Source organism: Sciurus vulgaris (assembly GCF_902686455.1).
Source record: "Sciurus vulgaris genome assembly, chromosome: 8".
NCBI lineage: Eukaryota > Metazoa > Chordata > Mammalia > Rodentia > Sciuridae > Sciurus > Sciurus vulgaris.
Window position 1 is genome coordinate 136,331,952 of NC_136468.1, and position 21,546 is coordinate 136,353,497.

Here is a 21,546-nt window from a genome sequence, read left to right on the forward strand (position 1 = left end):
TGAAGTTTTATTTCTGAGGTGCTGGAGAGATGGAGGACGGAGTGGAAAGGTCAGAGTTGAGCGTGGACAAGGTATCTTCATGAAGTACCCCTAATCGATCAAGTGACCTCGACATTACTTCTCCTTCTGGTTCACTCTTTCCTCTGGAGAAGACCTTCGAACCATATTTGTGTTTTAAATTAAAAACTAATGCCGGGTGTGGCGACACATATCTCTGATCCCAAAGGATCGGGAGGCTGAGGCAGGAGGATCGCAAGTTTGAGGCTGGCCTCAGCGACTTGGTGGAGACCCTAAGCAACTTAGTGAGACTCTGTCTCAAAATTTTAAAAAGGGAGGAGACTGGGGATGTGGCTCAGTGGTTAAGCACCCCTGGGTTCAATCCCTAGTACCAAATAAATAATTGAAAATAAACAGGACAGGGGCTGGGACAGAGCTCCGTGGTACAGCACGTGCTTAACATGTGTAAGGCCCTGGATTCAGTCCGCAGCACCAAAAAAATTAAAAATGGGGTTCGATATGTCGCTCAGTGGTAAAGTGCTTGCCCAACACGCACGAGGCCCTGGATTCAATCTCCAGTACTCCAATCAATTAGTTAATTAATTAATTAACAGAACAGTAATTAACCTTCGAAATGAAATCGATCTCTGAAAGCAGCTGCCACCTTGTATTAGGAAAGGACCTTTCATTGGAGCGAAAGAAGGAGGAACAAATGACTTCATCCAGATGGGGCCCCTAGGAAGGGCCGCTTTGGATCTTTATCCTGAGCAGTTGCAGTTGCTGAACGAGCCATTTACCTGATGACGAATCCCAGCAGCTGAAAAATCTCTAAGGTCTGAACCGGTGACCCTGTTATTTCTGAAGATGCCACAAAGCCTCTGTCTGCCGGATGGACGAGGGAGTGTCATTATCATAAATTAGCAATACATCCTTCTGGATCCTAACACCGATGTGGGCTGGGGTGGTGGCTCAGTGGCAGAGCGCTTGCCTGCCATGTGTGAGGCCCTGGGTTCGATCCTCAGCACTGCTTATAAATACATGAAATAAAAGATTCATTGACAACTAAAAAAATAAATATATATAAAAGAGATGAATTTTTTAAAAAGAACATCTATGAATCGATGACACCCCTCACGGGTGTCAGAAGGCAGGAGACGTTGGGCTGTATGAGTGTCCTGGGCTTGTATGAGTGTCCTGGACCGTGGAGCCCAGAGAGGGCTTGCCAGATGGGGTGGCAGGTGTTCATCCAACAGGCCTGCCTGGCGGGCTCAAAGTTGGACCACAGGCTCCCCGAGGGTACCCGAGACCCTTTCAGGGGGTTGGTGAGGGGAGAATTATTTTCATGATGACAGTCAGACCTTATGTGCCTCTTCGCCCTCGCCACTCCTGCGTGGTCCTGGAGTCTTCCATAAGCCACGCACATGTGACAGGATCGCGAATCCAGAGTCTCATGGGACGTATGCCTTCCTGCTCCTGGGTTTTCAGCTATTCTCAGTTTTGATCAGTGGTGGCCAAAGACTGGGAGGTGAGTGGAAGGGTTGACCTGGAGGGGCAGGGATAATTTGGGGGCAGTGGTGAGTCTCTATCTTGACTGTGGTGGTGGTTACGTGGCTGCATGCATTTGCCAAAAATCATAAGACTGTTCCCTGAAAGTGGGTGGATTTTACTGTGTGCATTAATCTCACTTAAAAAGCAAAAATTATTTCTCAATTTCGCTCTGTCTTTCTGTTTTGGTACTGGGGACTGAATCCAGGAGTGCTTAACCATTGAGCCACATCCCCTGCCCTTTTTTATTTTTTATTTAGAAACAGGGTCTCGCTAAGTTACTTAGGGCCTCACTAAGTTGCTGAGGCTGGCTTTGAACTCATGATCCTCCTGCCTCAGCCTCCTGAGCTGCTGGGATGACAGGCATAGGCCACCGTGCCTGGCTCTCAATCTCAATTTCTATTAGGATAAAGACAATTAATTATAACCCACATGAACAAAAATGCTCCGTTTTTAAGCATGTAAAGGAATCTTGAGACCAACACCTTCAAGAACCATTGCACTAATAAATTTCTTTTTGGCACGGAGGATTGAATCCAGCCTTGCTTTGCCACTGAACTAACTTCTCAGTCCTTTTTCTTTTCTATTCTGAGTCAAGGTGACCCTAAGTTGCAGAGGCTGGCCTTGAACTTGCAATCTTCCTGCCTCAGCCTCCTGATTCACTGGGATCACAGACATATGCAGTATTCCCGGCATGCATAGATTCCTTTATGGAAGCAGTTGGAACTCAGTCTGGAGTTGGGGAAAGTGACTAAAAAGGAGGTCAACATTTCTCTGGCCATCATGCTCTATAAACACATCGCCCAGTGCAAAGGCCACTAACCACCTGTGGCTACTAAGCCATGAAAATTCAGGAGTCCATGTGGTGGGGATGTAACTCAGTGGTGCACACACTCAGCAAGTCCAAGGCCTTGGGTTCAATGGATAGCAACACACACACACACACACACACACACACACACACACACACACAGAACCCAAATTGAGACATATATAAATTATCTCACTAGTAATTTCATATGTCAATAACAAATATTTTGGATCCAGTCAAATTTACCATTAAAATCAATTTTCACCTCTTGACTTTTTTAAAAAAATATTTTTTTAGTAGTAGATGGACACAATACCTTTATTTAGTTTTATGGTGCTGAGAATTGAGCCCAGTGCCTCATACATGTGAGGCGAGTGCTCACCCCTGAGCTACAACCCCAGCCCCTCACCTCTTGTTTTTTACATTAATGTGACTATACTAAAATTTTTTAAATTACTTATCAGCTTCCTATTCTATTCCTATTGGACAGTGCTTTTCTGGAGACACTCAGACTTGACTGCCAAGCTCCATCCTTACCTCTTACCAGTTGCGTCAAAGTCTTACCACATCCCCAAATTTCTTGGTTTTCCTGGAATGTGAAATGTGGGCATTGTTGGGTTTGTTATGAAGGGTAAATGCAGTCATACGGCAATAAGCAAACAGGAAGTTTGGGGTTGTTATCATGAAAGTCCTCGGTTTCCCTATTGGCGTCCTTGGAGATGGGCCTCGTGCTCAGGAGAGGCCCTTCCTCTGCAACCTGTTTCCACCCTATGACGATAATAATGGCAGCATTACCAGGAATTTGGCCTGTGCGCCTCGGCTCTTGTGCTCTCGGGAGAGTGTTCCTGCAAGACGCACAACGCAGCTAAAGTAAGCGAGCGACCTGGGCGCAGTGGGCATGCCTTAATCCCACCAGGTAGGGAGGCTGAGGAAGGAGGCTCACAAGTTGGAGGCCAGCCTCAGCGAGACCCTAAGCAACTCAGTAAGACCCTGTCTCGACATAAAACATTAAAAAAAAGGGCCGGGGATGTGGCTCAGTGGTTAAGCACCCTTAGAGTCAATTCCTGGTACCTCCAAAATAAATAAATGGTAGAGTGTAGCTAGCAAGGTTGGCGGAAGTGGGAGCCGGCCCTCAGGGTCAGTTTACAGTTACAACAAGCTTAAAATGACAGGCGAAGGCGCTGAAGGCAGCCTCGGGCGCCTTTTCCCAGGCCGTTGGGTTTTAACAGGAAACTGTGTTTTGCAGCTTTTGAGTCGCGGTCTCTGCTGTCGAGTCTCGCGTCGGCGCACGCGCCCTCCTTCCCTGGGAGTCGGTCCTCAGCCCTGAGGAGACATGCGGTTCCGCACGTACCTCCCCAGCTCGCCTCACTTCTACCCCCGGGTAGCGGAGCCCTGACCCCACTACCGACGGGCCCTCCCTCTCCACACTGAACACATGACCCAGGGTCCCCCCTGAAAGTGGGTCGTCCGCATTTGTGAATGGATCCTGGGTAAAAATCTGAAAATGAAGCAACCCAGGGCAGTCGGGCCTCCCTTAGCAACAGACCTCCGCGCCCGTTGCTAGGGGGGACAGGAAAAACAAGAGACGTGGTCCGTGGACTATTGCTCTCCGGCGGCTGCTACTTCCGGTCCTCCCCGGAGCTTGTCCTTCGGCCTAGTTTCCCCCGAAGCGGTGCGATTGTGGCCGCGGGTTCCGCCGCCTCCGGAGCCTCGGGAACCTCCGGAGCCTCGGGAGCCCTCCGGCGGGCGGCGGCGGAGGCGGCGGGGCAGCGGCTGGCCTCCGGCGCGCCGCGATGTGGAGCTCCCGGGCCGAGGCTGCGATGACGGCGGCTGACCGGGCTATCCAGCGTTTCCTGCGGACCGGGGCGGCCGTCAGGTGAGCTTTGCCGGCGAGGGCGGGGCGTCCCGGGAGGCCGGGACCTGGGTCTGCAGCCGGAGCCGGTGGGGCCTGTCCACGCCCTGGTCACGGTCCTCCGGGGCCCGGGTGGACGCTCCCGGGCTTCTGCGTCCTGAAGGGCTGGAGGCCCGGGCCCGGAGGCGGGAGCGGTGGCGGGCCTGCCGGGACCTCCAGCCCTGCGGCGGCACCGGTTCTGCCTGCAGCCCCGCTGCTGCCGGGGCCCCCGCCCCGCGCCATCGCCTTCAGCCCGACTGCGAGAGCCCCCTGCCTTGTCTAGGCCGCGAGCGCCCTCAAACCCGCTCGGCCTGCGAGGACCCCTCGGTCCTTCTGAGCCCCCCATTGATTTCAGTTCCCGGAGGCCAGGTTTCCTAACCAGACCCCCCCAGACCTGCAAAACCCCCTCCCCATTTTGTCCAGACTCCCGTTCATGTCAGCCCGCCCCGCCCTCAGTTCTGCTAGGGATCCCCACTTCTGTCCGAGTCCTCCGACTCGTTAGGGTGAATAAAGACCCTTATCTTGGGAAGGCCCCTAAACCAGCCAGGCCCCTTGATCTGTTAGGGTTTCCCGGTCCCGTTGAGGCGTGAGGCCCCCTTTTCCTGTTGTGACATCCAGTTGTCTGCATCCCTGACCCTGTCACCATTTCTCTCCTCTTGTTCAGTCTCTCAAGGGTGCCCGGCTTCAGAGCTGAGCACTGCACCCCCAGTTGCTGACCCTAAATGACTGAGACCTGTTGCTCAGGTTAGCTTCCTCAGGAACTGGGGCAGGTCTGAAGAGTTCGTTATCGCAGGACTGGAAGCCCTCACTGCCTATCCTGTCCAGTGGCCCCATTCTGTAGATGGAAAATGAGCTTTGAACTGACTTTGCCGGTGACTTGATGGCAGAGCCTGGAGGAGACGCTGGCCCTGACATTCTCCTCATGATGTCATTTTGCAGAGAAAAAGAGCTTGCAAAATCACTATTCTACCCGTCCCCCGCATCTTTGTCCATGCCCTGCTTTGGAACTGGACAAGTCCTCTCTCCCAGCCTTTCAACACTGCCCTTCCATTTCCCTCCGCTGGTTTTAAGCACAGACTTTGGAGCCAGCTAGATGTGGACTCAGAGCCACAGTCTCTCACTGTGACTAAGGTGGCCACATCACCTAGATCCTTCATCGTGGATGTTAGTAGAACCTCCTTCCTCAGGGTTGTTTTAAGGATAAGATTATCAGTCACAGTCCTTGGCATAGCCTATGCACCTTTAAAAAGTAGTGTTTGGGCTGGGGAGACAGCTCAGCTGGTAGAGTGCTTGCTTTGCAAGCACAAGGCCATGAGTTTGATCCCCAGTACCGAAAAAAAAAAAAAAAAAAATTAGTGTTTGATTAGGAGATTTTAAAGCACTGGTCAGGGGCTTTAGCATTTCAGTGTTAGTTCATTTCAGCATTCCCAGGCACTTTTGTGAACATATTATGTAAAAGTCAGCACAGTGATACGTTAAGAAACTTCAAGAAAATATCATGAATGAATCTGGAATTATAGTGCTTAATAATTATAGAAGTTGACACTTATTAAACTCTTTTTTTAATTATTATTTTTTTATTGTAAACAAATGGGATTCATATTCTCTGTACATGGAATAAAGGCATACCATTTGTGTAATCATAAATTTACATAGAGTAATGTTGTTTGATTCATTCTGTTATTTTTTCCCTTCCCCCCTCCCCTCGCACCCCTCTTTTCCCTCTATACAGTCCTTCCTTCCTCCATTCTTGCCCCCCTCCCTAACCCTAACTCTAACCCTAACACTAACCCTTCCCTTCCCCCATTATGTGTCATCATCCACTTATTAGCGATATCATTCGTCCTTTGGCTTTTTGAGATTGGCTTCTCTGACACTTATTAAACTCTTATTATGGATCTTATGCATGAGTGCTTGTGTAATCCTTAAAACAATCCTATGGGGTGTGTCCACAGTGATCACTGTTGAACAGATGAGGTTGAGGGTTACTAGGTGAAATGAGGCCCCACAGGTAGCAAAGCCACACTTGAACTAGAGTAATGTGACTTCACTTTCTTAACTAAGTTCTGTGCATTCTGTTGACTCTGCCTCGGAAGATCAAAGGTCTATTTGAAATTCACTTGTCAGCTGTGATACAAGGAAAATGCCTGTTGTTATAAGACAGCGTCACTATTGTCACTAGTGACTCTTCACTGAGTTAATGTTTACTGAGCCGAGATCAAAATTATATTTGGCCAGGTAGGGTGGCTCATGCCTGTAATCTCAGCTGCTTGGGAGGCCGAGGTGGGAGGATCACAAATTCAAGGCTAGCCTGGGTAACTTAGCGAGACTCCATCCCACAATAAAATTTTAATAAAGATCTAGGGATGTAATTCAGTGGTGAAGTGCTTGCCTAGCATGTGTGAGACCCCCAGTATCAATAAAATGATCAAATAACCCCCCCCATATTCACATCATCATATATTGGGATAAGAATTAACTGGGCATGGTACTGCATACCTCTAATCCAGCTACTTGAAAGGCTGAGGCAGGAGGATTATAAGTTCAGGCCAACTTGGGCAATTTAGTGAGACCCTCTCATAAAATAAAAAGGGATAGGGATATAACTCAGAGGTAGAATGCTTGCCTAGCATGCATGAGACCCTGGGTTTGATTCCCAATACTGTAAAAGGAAAAAGAAAAAAAAAAAAGTGTAGCATATTTTTATATATATATATATATATATATAATATTACACATAGATATCCACATGTATATGGTTTGCCTTATTTGGTGGATGAAACTGCCTGAAAATAGTTTTTTAAACTACTGGAGAAATTTCTTCATTTATAGTAAAAGAATAACTTCTGTTTGTGTTCAAGTCAAGACTAAAATTAAGAAATCTTTAATTTTGTAAACATTTAGAAGATCTTTTATTGTATGTTTAATATTTAAAAGAGAAATCCATTCCATTATACTTGCTCCAGGATTCCGTCATCAAGCAGATGTATTGTGAACCCCCTACATGCTGGGCAGGCAGGGCCCAGACCCTCTGATCCCTGCCCTCACTTGTTGGTCCCATGCAACAAGTGAACTGAGGAAGCAGATCTTAAGTTAGAAGGTGGTGAACACAATGGTTTAAAAAAAGGCAGAATCCGGGTTGGAAGGCCAGGAGTACAGGTTCCAGTAGTGGGTCGGGGTGGGCCTCTCTGAGAGGTGAAGGAGGAGGGAGTGGGCCCGACAGTCTTCTGGGGAGCAGTAGTGCAAAGGCCCTGAGGTCAGGGCATGGACTGGATCAGCCAGCGGGGTGGTGGAGGGAGAGAAGCTGTAGGAGCAAAACTTGTGCTTTTCTTCTGAGTGAGGCTTTTGAAAGGTCGTATTTTGTCTTCGATTTTAAATCTTATTGTTTAAACATACTGTTTTTTTTGTTTGTTTGTTTTTGTTTTTATTTTTTGGTGCTAGGGATTTGACCCAGTGGTGCTTTACCACTGAGCCACATCCCCAGCCCTTTTTATTTTTTATTTTGAGACCAGGTCTTACTAAGTTGCTCAGGGCCTTGCTAAGTTGCTGAGACTGACTTTGAACTTGGGATCCTCCTGCCTCAGCCTCCTGGGTCACTGGGATTATAGCCGGGCAACATCTGAGTTTCAAAACATAATTCTGTTACCGTATATTATGTTAACCTTAAACTTAGGTATTTGGTAGGTTATTTTGACAAAAAGTGCTTCTACTTACCTATGGCAGTATATCCGTATGTCTTGTTTGTGATGAGGGATGACAGACAATAAACTTATTCTCTTTTTTAGATATAAAGTCATGAAGAACTGGGGAGTTATAGGTGGAATTGCTGCTGCTCTTGCAGCAGGAATATACGTTATTTGGGGTCCCATTACAGAAAGAAAGAAACGTAGAAAAGGTAAGAATGGGGCCACTGCCTCGTGGTCTTGGACTTTTTATCTGAAAACAGTACAGAAAGCCGGGGGAGTGGGTAGTGTTTTGTTCTGTGGTATCTTTAAAATGAAGCCTTTGGTTGTGAAACAGTACTTTTACATTGACTCATTATCTTTTGCCCTGTAATAAAAAGATTTCTATCCCAGCCCTTCAGACTTGAGTTTAAGGCCTGCTTTGTAATGACAAATTTCAAGCAGCTTAATTGTCTCAGTGTGGCGATTGTGTTTTCAGTGGTACAGCTGATGAATTATGTCAGGGATTTGTGGTTTCTCTGACTAGCTACTAGTAACCAATAAAAGTTTCAAGTTAGTTTCTTCAATAGAATATCTATTTCCTTAAATGCCCCTTTGTGTTGATATTGTTCTACTTACCATTGGTGAGAGAGAGAGAGAGAGAGAGAGAGAGACAGCACAATCTGATCGTTGTTAAATCTAGGAGTGGTTATAATTTGGGTTCATTATACATTCTCTTGCATGTTTGAGAACTTTCATACTGAAGAGTTTTACAAGAAGATTTTCAGCAGAAGAGAGAATTATATCAGGTTTTGCTGATCTCTGCAGAGAAGATTGATCAGAATTGGCAGAGTGGTGTCTTTCCCAGTGGTTGTTATCAGAACAAAATCTTTGTCCCGGGGAGCAACAACAGAGCAATTGTTTTCTGTTCTGCAAAGTGTTGCTTTTTTATTAAAGCAGAGAGAACACAGGAGAGAATGGAGGAGGGAAGGCGAGGAGGTGACCACTGAGTGTTTTTCTACATTTAGTAACAATCCAAGCTGTGCCAGGGACTGTGAGGGGGTCAAAGCCAACACCAGGCAGAGACTTGTCCTTCTGTTGCTCACAGTTTCTCGGAGCAGAACTGGGACCAGGGCTGGGCACAGCAGATAAGGACCTGCTCAGATCCAGGTTCCAACTTTAAGGTCACAGTGCAGAAAGTCTGAGTCCCACATGGAGGGGAAAGAAAGCCGGTCCTGTGTGACATGTTATTCACGTCTTCCTCCTACTTTCAGGGCTCGTGCCTGGCCTGGTCAATTTAGGGAACACCTGTTTCATGAACTCCCTGCTCCAGGGCTTGTCTGCCTGTCCTGCTTTCATCAAGTGGCTGGAGGAATTCACCACGCAGTACACCAGGGACCAGAAGGAGCCCCCCCGACACCAGTACCTGTCATTGACACTGCTGCACCTCCTGAAAGGTGGGTATCTCGTGGCCGCGTACCAGGGACCATGCACATTTTCAGGAAGAGGCCCAGGTGACGGGCACAGGAAGAGTAAGTAGCGTTTTTTGTAGAAAAAGCTCACATAGATTGTCATGCAAAAATAGATACAAACAGGTGTTTTAAAAAATATTTTTTAGATGTCGATAGACCTTTATTTTATTCATTTATTTATATGCGGTGCTGAGGATCGAACCCAGTGCCTCACATGTGCCAGGCAAGTGCTCCACCCTGAGCCACAAACCCCAGCCCAGGGACTTTTTTTTTTTTTTTTTTAATCAAAGATGAAATCATTTATTTAAAAAATAATATCAATATTTCTTTCTAAGGAAGAAAAAAAATCCACTACCAAACACACACTTGGATTCTAAGAAGCACTCTAGTTTCAAAACCATTAAAGTGAAAAAAATAAAAAGTGACATCCTAGGAAATAAGGTCATTCCCTAGAGAAGTCATATGGAATCCCAGTGAGCACGCCAGAGTTCATCAAAGAAACACAAATGAAATAACAGTGCCATTTAAATTTTTTAATATATTCTTTTGCCTGTTAGCAAAGATTGAGAAGATTGAGAAGCCCCAGTCCTGGCCATCTACATGCTGCTGCCCGTGGGTGGGGCTGATGCAGTCTTTTTGGAAGGTGGTTTTTAACTGCCCAGGAATGGCTCCCAGAGTGTCCGATGCCTTTGGCCTGGTGCTTCCGTGTGTGCGAGTCTGTCTTATGGACATGGGGATGTGGACTGTGGGCTGCAGGTGGGCCTCGGGGGTGGAGGGCTTGCCTGGCAGAGCGAGGCCCTGGCTTGATCCCCAGCACACGCACCCAAGAGGAAAAAAGCAAGAAATGTGTATTATGATTTACACTAGCCGGGAAAACGGGGTTGTAAGAGCAAACATTTTAGGAATGGCTGAACACTGGCCTTCAACTGAGAGAGTCTCAGTATATGTTGATGTGGTAAAGATTTGAAGTCACCTGTACAACTTCATTTTTTGACTGCAGACGTTTTTCTCCCCTGTTACATCTGTTAAAATCTCATGGGCAGGGGCTGCAGATGTAGCTCAGTGGTAGAGTACTTGCCCAGCATATGTAATCCTGAGTTCAGTCCTCAGCATGGAAAAAAAAAAAAGATCATGGATATTAAGTAGAACATGGTATATGCACAAAGATCTCCAGCACTACATATAATGGCAAAAAAATAAATAAAGAAAAAGGCAGGAACATAAATGTCTACCATGGAATGCTTAAGCAATCGATGATGTATCGCCATGCAGAATCATTTTTAAGAATTTTTTTAATTTGGCAAAGGCTAAATATTAAGTTTAAAAGAGTAGGAAACAAAATATGATATAATGTGACTTCAGCATGGTAAAAACTTCCACAGATAAAGGCTGGACAGAAAAAGGCCAAAGCATTAGCAGTGGCCATGCTGGTATGCAGTTATTATTTTTTTTAATTTTATTTTTTCCCAGTGGTGCTGGGGATTGAACCCAGGGCCTTGTGCTCCACCAACTGAGCTACATCCCCAGCCCATGCAGTTATTGGTAATTTTAAAAAATTATATTTCTGCCTTCAGCAATAGCATATATCACTCTTATAGTCAGAAAAAAATCGGATTTCATAAACTCCCAGCTAAAGAGAGCTTCCTTGAGGTATTTTGCCATGAGAGTCTCTGCTCGACAGAAGTCTCGGTGAAACAGATCTGCTCTTCTGTATAAGAGGCCGGTTGAGAATAATTCCCTTTCCTACCCTGTTTGAAAAAAAAAAAGTACCCTCTCAAGCCAGGCACACGCTTGTCACCCCAGCTGTTCAGGAGGCTAGGCCAGGAGGTCCCTAGTTCAAGGCCAGCCTGGGAAACTCAGACCCTGTCTCAAAAATAAAACGTATTGGGCTGAGGACTTTGCTAAGTGGTAGAGCATTTGCCTAGCACGTTTGAGGCCTTGGGTTCAATCCTGGTACTGAAAAAAAAACAAAACTAAACCATTTTTAAGCGTGTAGTTCAGCGGCATTGGGTAGAGTCACAGTGTCATGCAGCAGGCCACCACTCCTTCCAAGGCTCTTGTCTTATACTGCAGCTGCACCCTTCAGTCTGTGACTCCTTCCTCCCGCTCCCCAGCCCGTGGGGGCCCCTGCCCTGCGTTCTAAGAGTCGGACCCTTACCTCGTCGAGTCGTGGGGTACTGCATGTCCACGTACTTCATATCAGTGGAACCCTATCGTATTGGTCCCTGTGTGGCTGTCTGGTTCACGTAGTATGATGTCCTCAGGGTTCATCCACATTGTAGCGGGAATCAGAATTCCATTCCTCTTTAAGGCTGCTACCGTTGCGTGCTCACTGCCCACACAGTGGTTTGCCCCTTCACCCATCAGACTGTGGACACGGGGTTGCTTCCGTCTTTGGCTTTCATGGGTGATGCTGCTGGGGCAGCACTGTACGAACACCTGTTCAAGGCCCTGCTTCCACTTACTCTGTCCACAGCCGAAGTAGAACTGCCGGGTCAGATGGTGACTGTGTGAGTTTTTGAAGAACCACCGTTCTGTTTGCCACGGAGGCCTCTCCAGTGTATCACGCCCCCAGACGTGCAGCAGGGTCCCAGTCTTTCCATGTCCTTGCCATCACTTGCTGTTTTCTCTTAGTTTAACGATAACCGTCCTAATGGGTGTGCAGTGGTATGTTATTGTCTTAATTTGCATTTCCCTAATGATAAGGGATGTTGAGCATCTTTTCCTTTGTTTATTGGTCCATCATATTATCTTTTTTGAAAAAAATGTCTGTTCAAGGCCTTTGCCTATGTTCAAATTGGGTTGTTCAGAGTTTTGTTGTTGAGTTCTGGTAGCTCTTTATATATCCTGGGTATTAATCCTGCATCAGACCTGCCATCTGCAAATCTCACTTTGAAAGCTGCGCGGTAGCCATAGTGTTGGGACTCCCTGGTTTGTTTTCCCCTTTGTTTCCAGCTTCTCGTCACGGTCAGCAGGCTGTGGGCTCTTGTGCCTGTGTACAAACACATGGGTCTTCAGTAGATCCTGAAGAAAGTCAAACTGCCAAACTATAGGATATGAAGCTGTTAGCAGATATTGCCAGGTTGCCCCACAGCATTTTAGACAAAATCAGGTTAAAGGAGAAGTTGAAATTTTCCTGGGGAGAGAAAAAGTTATCAGAAGGGCTGCCCAAGGTGTGTGGGAAGAGGAAGGAGGACGCAGGTTCTTTCTCAGTTTGTCTCCCTTTGTCCTGAAGAGTAGAGGACTGACCCCAGGATATGTACCGATAGGCCGGACCCTCAGACCTTCTGAGCACCAGCTGCCCAGGCTGCTGCTTCTGCACATGTCCCCACTCAGGGTCACCAGCCATACTCAGATGAGGATGAGGGTGTGATGGACTGGGGTGGGGGTCAGTGTCCACACCCTCCAGAGTCAGAGCTTAAAATATTTAAAGGAATCTCTCTTAAGTCCACTGACTGCAACTAAGAGGGAGCAGGATGACCTGCTTGTCTGGGAGTCGTTGAACCTCCAGAACATCCCACCCTGAGCCGGCAGGCTCCAGCTTCTTCATCTCCCTCACACTCGCAGTACTGGTCCGGTGCAGAGTCCTGCAGGGATGGGGTGGTGGAGATCAGGACCCAGGCCAGGCATGTGGCACAGCCTGTAATCTCAGGAACTCAGGCTGAGGCAGGAGGATCCCAAGCTTGAGGACAGCCTCAGCAACTCAGTGAGACCATGTCTCAAAATAAATAATTTTAAAAGGGCCAGGAATGTAATTTAGAGGGAGAATGCTCCTGGGTCAAAGCCCAGTACCGACCACACACACACAGAATCAGCTCTCATCACCCTGTGGCCAGTGCGCCAAATCTGTCCCTTTCATTGTTATTAATAAAGTTTTTTTGGAACACAGCTGTGCGCCTTTGTTTAGGCACTGCCTATGGCTGCCTTTGTGCTGCAGCAGCAGAGTTGAGTGGTTGCGACAGAGGTCATGCAGTCCTTTACAGAGAAAGCGTCAACCCTTGGTCTAGATGTCTTTATAAATTCACAAGCCAGTCAAACTTCTATTTTCCTTTAGTAGGATTGCTTCTACTTTTGAGTGACAAGTGGAGCGCTTAGCAGAGTTTTCAGGCTGCCACGTGTAGCCAGAATCTCAAATGCAGACAAGCACAACCAGGGCCTTCTTGCCACGGGAGAGCCCTGTGTGGAGAGCGCACACTGGTTCCACACTGGGTGTGCGGAGGACTAGATGAGCGTTTGAGGGCCCTTCCCACCCAGAGAATCATGAGCTAAAATAGTTTTACTCAATAAAAACCTTGCAACAATAGATTTAGACTGTCCATGGTAATTTGGAGATAGGAAATCAGTTGCTTCATTTAAATACTACAGACTCAAGAAAAATTAGGTGCACTCAAAAACATGAAGTGCTAATAGCACACCAAGCATTGTATAAAGCTACAGAGAAGAATGATGGAAGTGATCTAGATCACAGTGAATTCTACAGTCCTTAAATTGTAATTTACTTTGACATGGTTTACTGTATTGGTTTTCTGGTTTGTGTTGGTTTAGTTGCTTTTTCGTGAATTTAGTAATTGGCTTTCCTTTTTTATTTCCAGCTTTGTCCTGCCAAGAAGTTACTGAGGAAGAGGTCTTAGATGCAAGCTGCTTGCTGGATGTCTTAAGAATGTATAGATGGCAGATCTCTTCCTTTGAAGAACAGGTGAGCACAGCATGTAACAGGTGTAGCTCAGAATCCTTTTCCCTAGAGACTGAGGGACCCACCCTTGCAGTTGTCTGGTGTAAGTCTGTGTATATAGTGCTAGTAATAGAACTCAGGGTCTTGAACATGCCAGACAAGTGCTCTATCACTGAGTTACATCCCCAGTTTTTCTGTGACATTTATCTTAGAGTTTTGGAACCAAAGCACCAACTTTCTTCTGCTCTTGTGATCAGAGAGGACACACAGCTCTTTGCCACCCAGTGGAAGAAGGTCAGCAGCATGGGCAATAAACAGTAGCCAAAGAGGGAAAATACGTCAGTTCTCCAGTGATATTGCCCTGCTAATTAGGGAGGCCTGGGTCCTTTAGAAAGTGGCAGGTGGTGTCATCTTAGTGGCCCAGAGGTTTAGATGAGATCCTTTTCTAGCCCGAGTCCTCATTTTTAAGAAAATCCAACTGCAGAGATGAGCTTAAAGTGGCCCCAAACCTTGAGCAGGTGTCATATGCAACCCCAAGACTTTGTTCCAGCCACTGCTCCCTCCCCTGCCACAACCACAGCTTCGCTGTCCGCTTTGGGACTTGGCCACCCTCCTTCTCCCCAGACCACCATCACCAGGGGTAAGGCTGAGCCAGAGGCCAGCAGGCTACGCTGTAGGGGTGGGAAACCAGCTCTGGTGGCTCACAGCTGCAGCGTGGCCTTTTCTGTTTTGTGCAGGCTGCTTCTGCCACCCTGGTGCAAACACTAGACCTGGGAAAGGGGAGGTGGCCTTCTGGACCTCTGCAAACTGCGGGGCTGGAGCAAGAGGCATTTGAAAACATGGAAAGGGAACATGGGGGCTTTAAGCTCCCCTTTGCTTAAGGATGACCTCTAGTTCTGCTCTACTCTAAGCCGGTGTTCCTTTTTGAACAAGTTAGTGCTGTCTACACTTTCTTAAGATGCATCCCTTTTAATCCAGTTGTATCTTGAAATGTTTTCCCATTTGAAAGCTAGAAAGTGTGTGTGTGTGGTACTGGGGATGGAACATGGGCACTCCACCACTGAGCTACACCCAGCCCTTTTAAATGTGTCTCAACTGAGAGAATGAATTTGAGGTTGTCCCCAGTGACATCAGTTAACTTTTGTTATCAGAGACCCACTTAAACTTACACCTCGCTGCTTGGGAGTGTTTCCAGCATGCCCAGCCCTTAGCGGTCCCGGGCTGGGCGGTGCTTCAGTGTGCGGGTAAGGAGGTGAGCACGTCTGTCTGCTGGTCGACTGCTGTTTGAAGGGATTCAGAGCATCTGGATCCACATCTGCACCCATTTTCTGTCTACAGCTAGAACTACAGTAATCCTTCTGTATGTGAACTGATTTAATCTGCACAACAACCCTGTAAAGAGTTACTGTAATTATCCCAGATTTACAGATGGGGTCACTGAGACTGGGAGAAGTGAAATTATTAGCACAAAAGGACGGGAAGCAGACCTCAACAGATTCAGAGAAGCCTCTATTCCCTTGTGGACTTGGGTGCTGTCGGGGCCCTTTTTCTGGACAGGAAAATGGCCACCAGTTACAGAGGGGATTTTTGTTGATAGGGTACAGTGACAATGATGTGATCATTGGAAACCGTGCACGAGCAGTTTTGACCATCAGGAGCTAGTTGTACAGGTTAAAACCAGACCCCGCGGATGGGTACTCAAATCTTGCCCGTCCATATTTAGGACTAATTTGCCATGGGGGAAGGTCAAGGTTTAGGGTCTGGCATTCCGGATCCACCCCTTTCCTTTAGGGCCCATTGTTTTCAGGAAGGAATGCACTGAGAGAGGTTTAATGTTTGGCCTATTTCCCCTCCCTCCTCCCTCCAGTTTTCTTGGGGAGGTGTCTTTTAGGAATATTATTTTCCATAACCCTTCAGAAATGATTTATCTAAAGTCACAGTATCTACTTCAGTGGCAGTGTCCTGTTTGAGCCTACCTTGCACTAAAGCACACACTTTCAGCCTCCACCCTCTTCTGCAAAACTGTTCCTTTCCACGAGGCTCTGCAGCTCTGTGAGTGACAGACAGGATAGATTATGCATCTGACCTCGCCTGTCAGGACTGCTTCAAGGCTGGCTGCAGAACGTGGCCTGTGAGGCCATCCAGTCTCCTGGGAAAGCTGATTCCCCTCCTGGCTCCCAGCTCATCACTCCCTGTTCCAGGCTGGCTGTGCCTGTGCTCTCGGTGAATGGCCTGCGTGGCAAGACCTTGTGTTTACCTTTGACCCCTCCCTTTCACTGACTGCAGGTCGTAGTTATTTACATATGCAACAAGTGTTCCTTGAGTGCCTGCCACGGCAGGCCTGTTGAGGCCGCGGCCTGGGCGGCACTGCAAATGTGACTCCTGTCCCCTGCTCTCATAAGCTTGAATTCTTGGGGTGGAAGGTGGGGGTGCAGGCAGTAAGAGGTGATTTCAAGACGTGTGAACAAGGAAACAGTAATGAAGTGTGTGGTGGGGAACAGGGAGGCTGCTGCAGGGAGGAAGCCTCATCTGGAGAGGTCAGGGTCTGCTGAGACCTGGATCAGGAAGAGGAGTCTGTGCAGAATGTTCTAGACAGCCATGAGCCAGGGCGGAAGCCTGAAGATGACTGTGACCACAAAGTTTGGAGGACAGCCAGGAGGCCAGGTGGCCTACGGAGGCTGGGGTGGTGGTCAGGAAGCAGCTCATGCAGAGGAGCCAAGGCCCGGGTCTGGCCTTTACTGTGAGCAGGACGGGGCCGCAGAAGGCTTCGCAGTGCCTGGTTTGATCTGACTTGTGCTTGGAAAGGAAGAACTATCGTCTGAATCAAAGTTAAGGGGGGTGGGGGAGGGGGTGCTGTTGCTACTCCATCAGGGCGGCCTGTGGTTCCCGCTGGGGAGGGGGCTGGAGAGCCCTGGGGGAGAAAGGGCTGGGTTGGAGGTAGATTCTGCAGGGCTTGGTGCTGACTTGGCAGGTGGGGTGAGCAGGGCTTGGGGTTGGGGGCAACTTTGGATATTGGCCAGGGAGGTCCCCCTGTTGGGAGCTATTCCAGGGAGGCCTGAAGAATGGGAGGGGCAGCCTGTGAAGCTTTGGGCACAGCCTGAGAGGGGCATAAACTTGATTTGCTCGAGGGCCACAAAAGAGGCTGGAGGATGTCGGTGAGGGAGAGCATTCTAGAAGGAGTCAGGGTCAGGCTCTCCTGGAAGGCTTTGCAGGCAGATCAGAGGCTTTACCCTGGTCATGAGAGCGGCTGGGAAGCTTGGAGCAGAAGAGAAGAGGTGGCTCTGATCAGCGCTCAGCCTTGGGCTGAGGTCGCATGGTGACTGTTCTCATCGGTGACCACGTGGAGGGAGGTGAGGATCCAAGTCAAGGGCCACAGGAGGCTCAGCACCTGAGAGCTTGGGGAGGAGAACAGAAGAAATGGGCAGGCAGGGTTGGGCTTTCGGGGAGAGGATCATTCGAGTTGATCCTGAAAGGGGAGTCTCCCACCCTGTGACCCAGCAGCTCCACTTTGGGGTACATACCAAAAAATTGCAAATGGGCCCAGACATCCCTGCACACACTGGACACAGCAGCATTATTCTCAGACCCCGAAGGCAGAAGCAACCCATGTGTCCATCAGTAGAGGAATAGATTTAAAAAAAAAAAGTGGTTTGTTGGTACCAGGGATTGAACCCAGGGGCCCTGTACCACTGAGCCACATCCCAGCCCTTTTTATTTTTTATTTTGAGAGAGGGTCTCACTCAGTTGCTAAGGGCCTCACTAGGTTGCTGAGGTTGGCTTCAAACTTATGATGCTCTTGCCTCAGCCTCCCGAGTTGCTGGGATTATAGGCGTGTGCCACTGTTCCCGGCTAGGTGAACAAAAGTTTTATGCACTACGATATTCTTCAGCCTTTAAAAAGAAGGGGGGCTGGAGTCGTAGCTCGGTGGTGCAGCGCTTGCCTAGCACTTGTGAGGTACTAGGTTCGATCCTCAGCCCCACATAAAAATAAATAAAGTTGAAGGCATTGTATCTCTCTAAAACTAAAAAAGATTATAAAGAAGGAAATCTGACACATGCTTCAGTAGATGAACCTCGAGGACACTGCTCTGTGCACCAAGCCAGCCACAAAAGGACTAATAGTGTATAATCCTACTTGTATGAAGTCCCTAGAATCGTCAGAGTCCTGGAGACAGGAGGTGGAAGGGGCCAGGGCCCGGGGAGGGCCGTGGGGAGAATGTTAAAGGGCAGAGAGTTTGAGTTGGGAAGATGAAGAGCTTTGAGCCTGGGCGGCGGGGATGGTGCACCCCACTGAGTGTGCTTGATCCCACCGAGCTGCACACTCAGACGTGGTACCGTGGCACCCGGCGTGGTGGCGCACACCTGTGATCCCAGCAACTCGGAAATGCCTACCGTGGTAAGTTTTATGTATATTTTACCATTGTTTAAAAAGTACTCCTTGGGAGTCAAGTGGAGTGAAGGTTGAGGCCATGTCAGTACAGCTGACAGGCTGCTGGTGCGCAGGCAGCCACCGCTATCCCTTCTCAGTCCTCCTGGACCGCTGAGTTGAGGGGCCATGCTTGGGGAACATCTGTGATGTGACGGTTTTCGTTGAGGACCAGGGCCCCAGAAGGTAGAAAGCCAGTGCTGCCCTCGTTAGCCGTAGGGGCTCTGCCTGAGGGCCCACGGAGGAGGTGGCGCTGGTTTTGTGGTGGCCTCGTCGGCTCTCTGAAGAACGTTTGCCCTTTGACAGGATGCCCACGAGTTATTCCACGTCATCACCTCTTCCCTGGAGGACGAGCGGGACCGCCAGCCGAGGGTCACGCATTTGTTCGATGTGCATTCTCTGGAGGTACCCGTAACATTCTCCACATGCTTACTGCACTTGAGCATCTTTAGTAATCATAGAAAACCCAAATATGATCTCTGTACGACCTCAAGTGCAGAAATGTAGGCTGTAGTGAACATCAGTAGTGGGATGAGGCTGGGCAGGGCCTGGAGCGAGGCTCTGCAGTTAGTGCCTTTGGCTAGAGACGTCAGGCTCTTTAAATGAGGCATTGCTGCAATTTGTGTTGGCTCCGAGAAGAAAGAATGTATTATTTTTCCCTGTTTAATAGAGGAGAACAAAGGGCCATAGAATTGCTAAGTGAGGCCTCATTTCCCTGAACAGTGTAATATTTGGGGAGTTGATAAAAGTTAACTAGTAAAGGGGACAGTGTCCCAGAGAGAGGAAGTGTGTCCTAATCGCCTTGGAGGACGGCGCGCCTGCAGTAGCCAACCAGAGGGCTGCTAAGCATACTTGTAGAAACGTGGGCTTTGTTGAAAGTTCATTTTGCCGGTGTTGTCAGCGCAGAAACGTGTAAGATCGGGGTGGCGAGGGACGTCAAGGGCCTGCAGCAGGGTTTTCAGTCTGCTTCTCTTTCTTTCCTTTCAGCAGCAGCCAGAAATCACTCCCAAGCAAATAACCTGCCGCACAAGAGGTAACTGTTTTCTGTTGAAATGTAACACGTAAGATGCGGACCTTTTAGAAATGGCAGTAATCTGCTTGTTTTTAGAAGTTTTCTTTTCTTCTGGTGACACCCAGTCCCGTCTGAACTGTGGTGTTGTCACAGGGAACTTGTATTTCGGGAGCAGCTTGAAATGATCGTCTCAGGCCGCTCAGGTTCCTCCAGAAGGGCTTCGCTCGTCAGATGAGGGCTTTCTTCTGCTTCTGGGATTTCAGATCCTGGGAACAACTCCTGTCCTCAGGATTTCCCCTGTTTCCACGATTTTACTGCAGATGATCACAGTTCTCCTTAGAGGGGAATCCTTGTTCTCTTAAGGCTTAAACTTAAAAAATAAAGTTGACAGGTCATTTCCTTTGTGGCTTTGTAGAAATAGATACAAACATACCTTTGAGTGCACCTTGTGTTCCAGGTGTTGCGATTTCTCATCTCAGCCTCACAACTGCTCTCTGAAGTTTTTGATTCTGGGGATAGTGGATTCATAGTCATCCCTGTTTCCAGCAAATGAGACTTAGATGAAAGGATTTCCCAGGTCATGCAGAGCCAGCCAGGAGGCCAGGCTGCCTGACTCCAGAGCCTGTGCTCCTCACTAGGGTTTGGTCCTCCAACCTCCATCTCAGCCAAAGAGAATCCCAGTTCTTCAGAACTTGCTTATTCTGACTGTTTCAGAAGCTCATCTCACCTCATGGAGTGCTCACGGGTGGTACCTTTCATTGAAATCCCAGGCATTTTAAGCACGTGTTTGTAAGAAGATGTTATTAAATGCAGGTTCCTTTTTTAAATGTGACTGTACCCATGGAAAGACCTGTAGAAGTCTGTGAAGAAGGAATGGCAAGTGTGTGCTGGCAGGCAGTGAGGAAAGCTCTTTGAATGAACTTTTCAAGAAATTTTTCCTAGAGAGTGTATCCTATAAAAAAAAAAGGGTGTGTATTGAGGTTGGTGCCAAAGGGCTAAAAGTGGCATATCAAGGTGTTTTGTGTTCCAGGGTCTCCTCACCCCACGTCCAGTCACTGGAAGGCACAGCACCCTTTTCATGGGAGACTCACTAGCAACATGGTCTGCAAACACTGTGAACACCAGGTAGGTGCAGTACCAGTGCTCCATATTCCTGCAGGGTTCACGGAAGGATCTAGAGCGTGTGGGTTAACCTCAGTGAGTGGTGCTTGATTGCCTGGTCTCTACACACCTGCATTAGTCAGTGATTCTCACTTGGCATCTTCTGCACCAGAAACAGCAGCAGACCTGTTATGGCTCAGCCAAATTTCAAGTCCTAAGGTTGAGTTTATGCTCAAAGTGAACTTAGATTTGAGGACTGGGTGGTTTGGTTTTGTTTACGTTTGATAAGCTGGTTTTTTTTTTTTTTTTTTTTTTTTTTTTTAGTTGTACATGGACACAATACCTTTATTTTATATATTTATTTATTTTTATGTGGTGCTGAGGATCAAACCCAGGGCCTCACATGTGCCAGGCAAGTGCTCCACCCCTGAGCCACAACCCCAGCCCTGCATTTGATATGTTAAAGTAATTTTTATTATGGAAAAATTTCAACATAATAAAAAAAATTATACAACTGTCACTTATACCAACTTCAGAACATTTCCCCTCTCCTCAGAATAAACCTCACGCCCATTTTCAGTGTCCCCCTCTCTCTCCATCTCACCACCCCTGGCAACCTCTCGTTGACCTCCGTCTCAAGGGACTTGCCTGTTGAGAACATTTCATGTGCATGGGATCACACCGGGTGGCCTTTCGTGTCTGGCTTCTTTCACTCAGCATAGTATTTTCAAGATCCTTCCACATCGTGGCATGTACCACTATTGCTTTTCTGTTTGTAGCTGAGTAATATCGTATTGCACAGATAAACTATGTTTTGTTCATCTACCCATCATTTGATGAGCATTTGGATTGTTCGCACAGGTTGTTGTTTTTAATTGGTTATACACGACAGTGGAATCCATTTTGATAGAACTATACAAGCATGAATAGATTTCATTCTAGTTAGCGTCCCATTCTT

At 47.8% G+C, this 21,546-nt stretch overlaps 1 protein-coding gene across 3 annotated transcripts in view; it reads left to right on the forward strand.

Annotated features, from left to right (window-relative positions):
- Positions 1-4,017: 4,017 nt before the first annotated feature.
- The window catches only part of USP30 (ubiquitin specific peptidase 30), a 30,802-nt gene continuing 13,273 nt past the window's right edge, over positions 4,018-21,546 (forward strand). The window contains exons 1-7 of one of the 3 annotated variants that reach the window (XM_079151371.1): positions 4,018-4,229; positions 8,030-8,139; positions 9,181-9,363; positions 13,971-14,074; positions 18,782-18,880; positions 19,463-19,508; positions 20,518-20,612. In XM_079151371.1, coding sequence (XP_079007497.1) covers positions 4,147-4,229; positions 8,030-8,139; positions 9,181-9,363; positions 13,971-14,074; positions 18,782-18,880; positions 19,463-19,508; positions 20,518-20,612 — 720 coding nt within the window. In that variant the 5' untranslated portion in view covers positions 4,018-4,146. The remainder of the gene's footprint in view (positions 4,230-8,029; positions 8,140-9,180; positions 9,364-13,970; positions 14,075-18,781; positions 18,881-19,462; positions 19,509-20,517; positions 20,613-21,546) is intronic. The other 2 variants (XM_079151370.1, XM_079151369.1) reach the window with 2 other exon arrangements.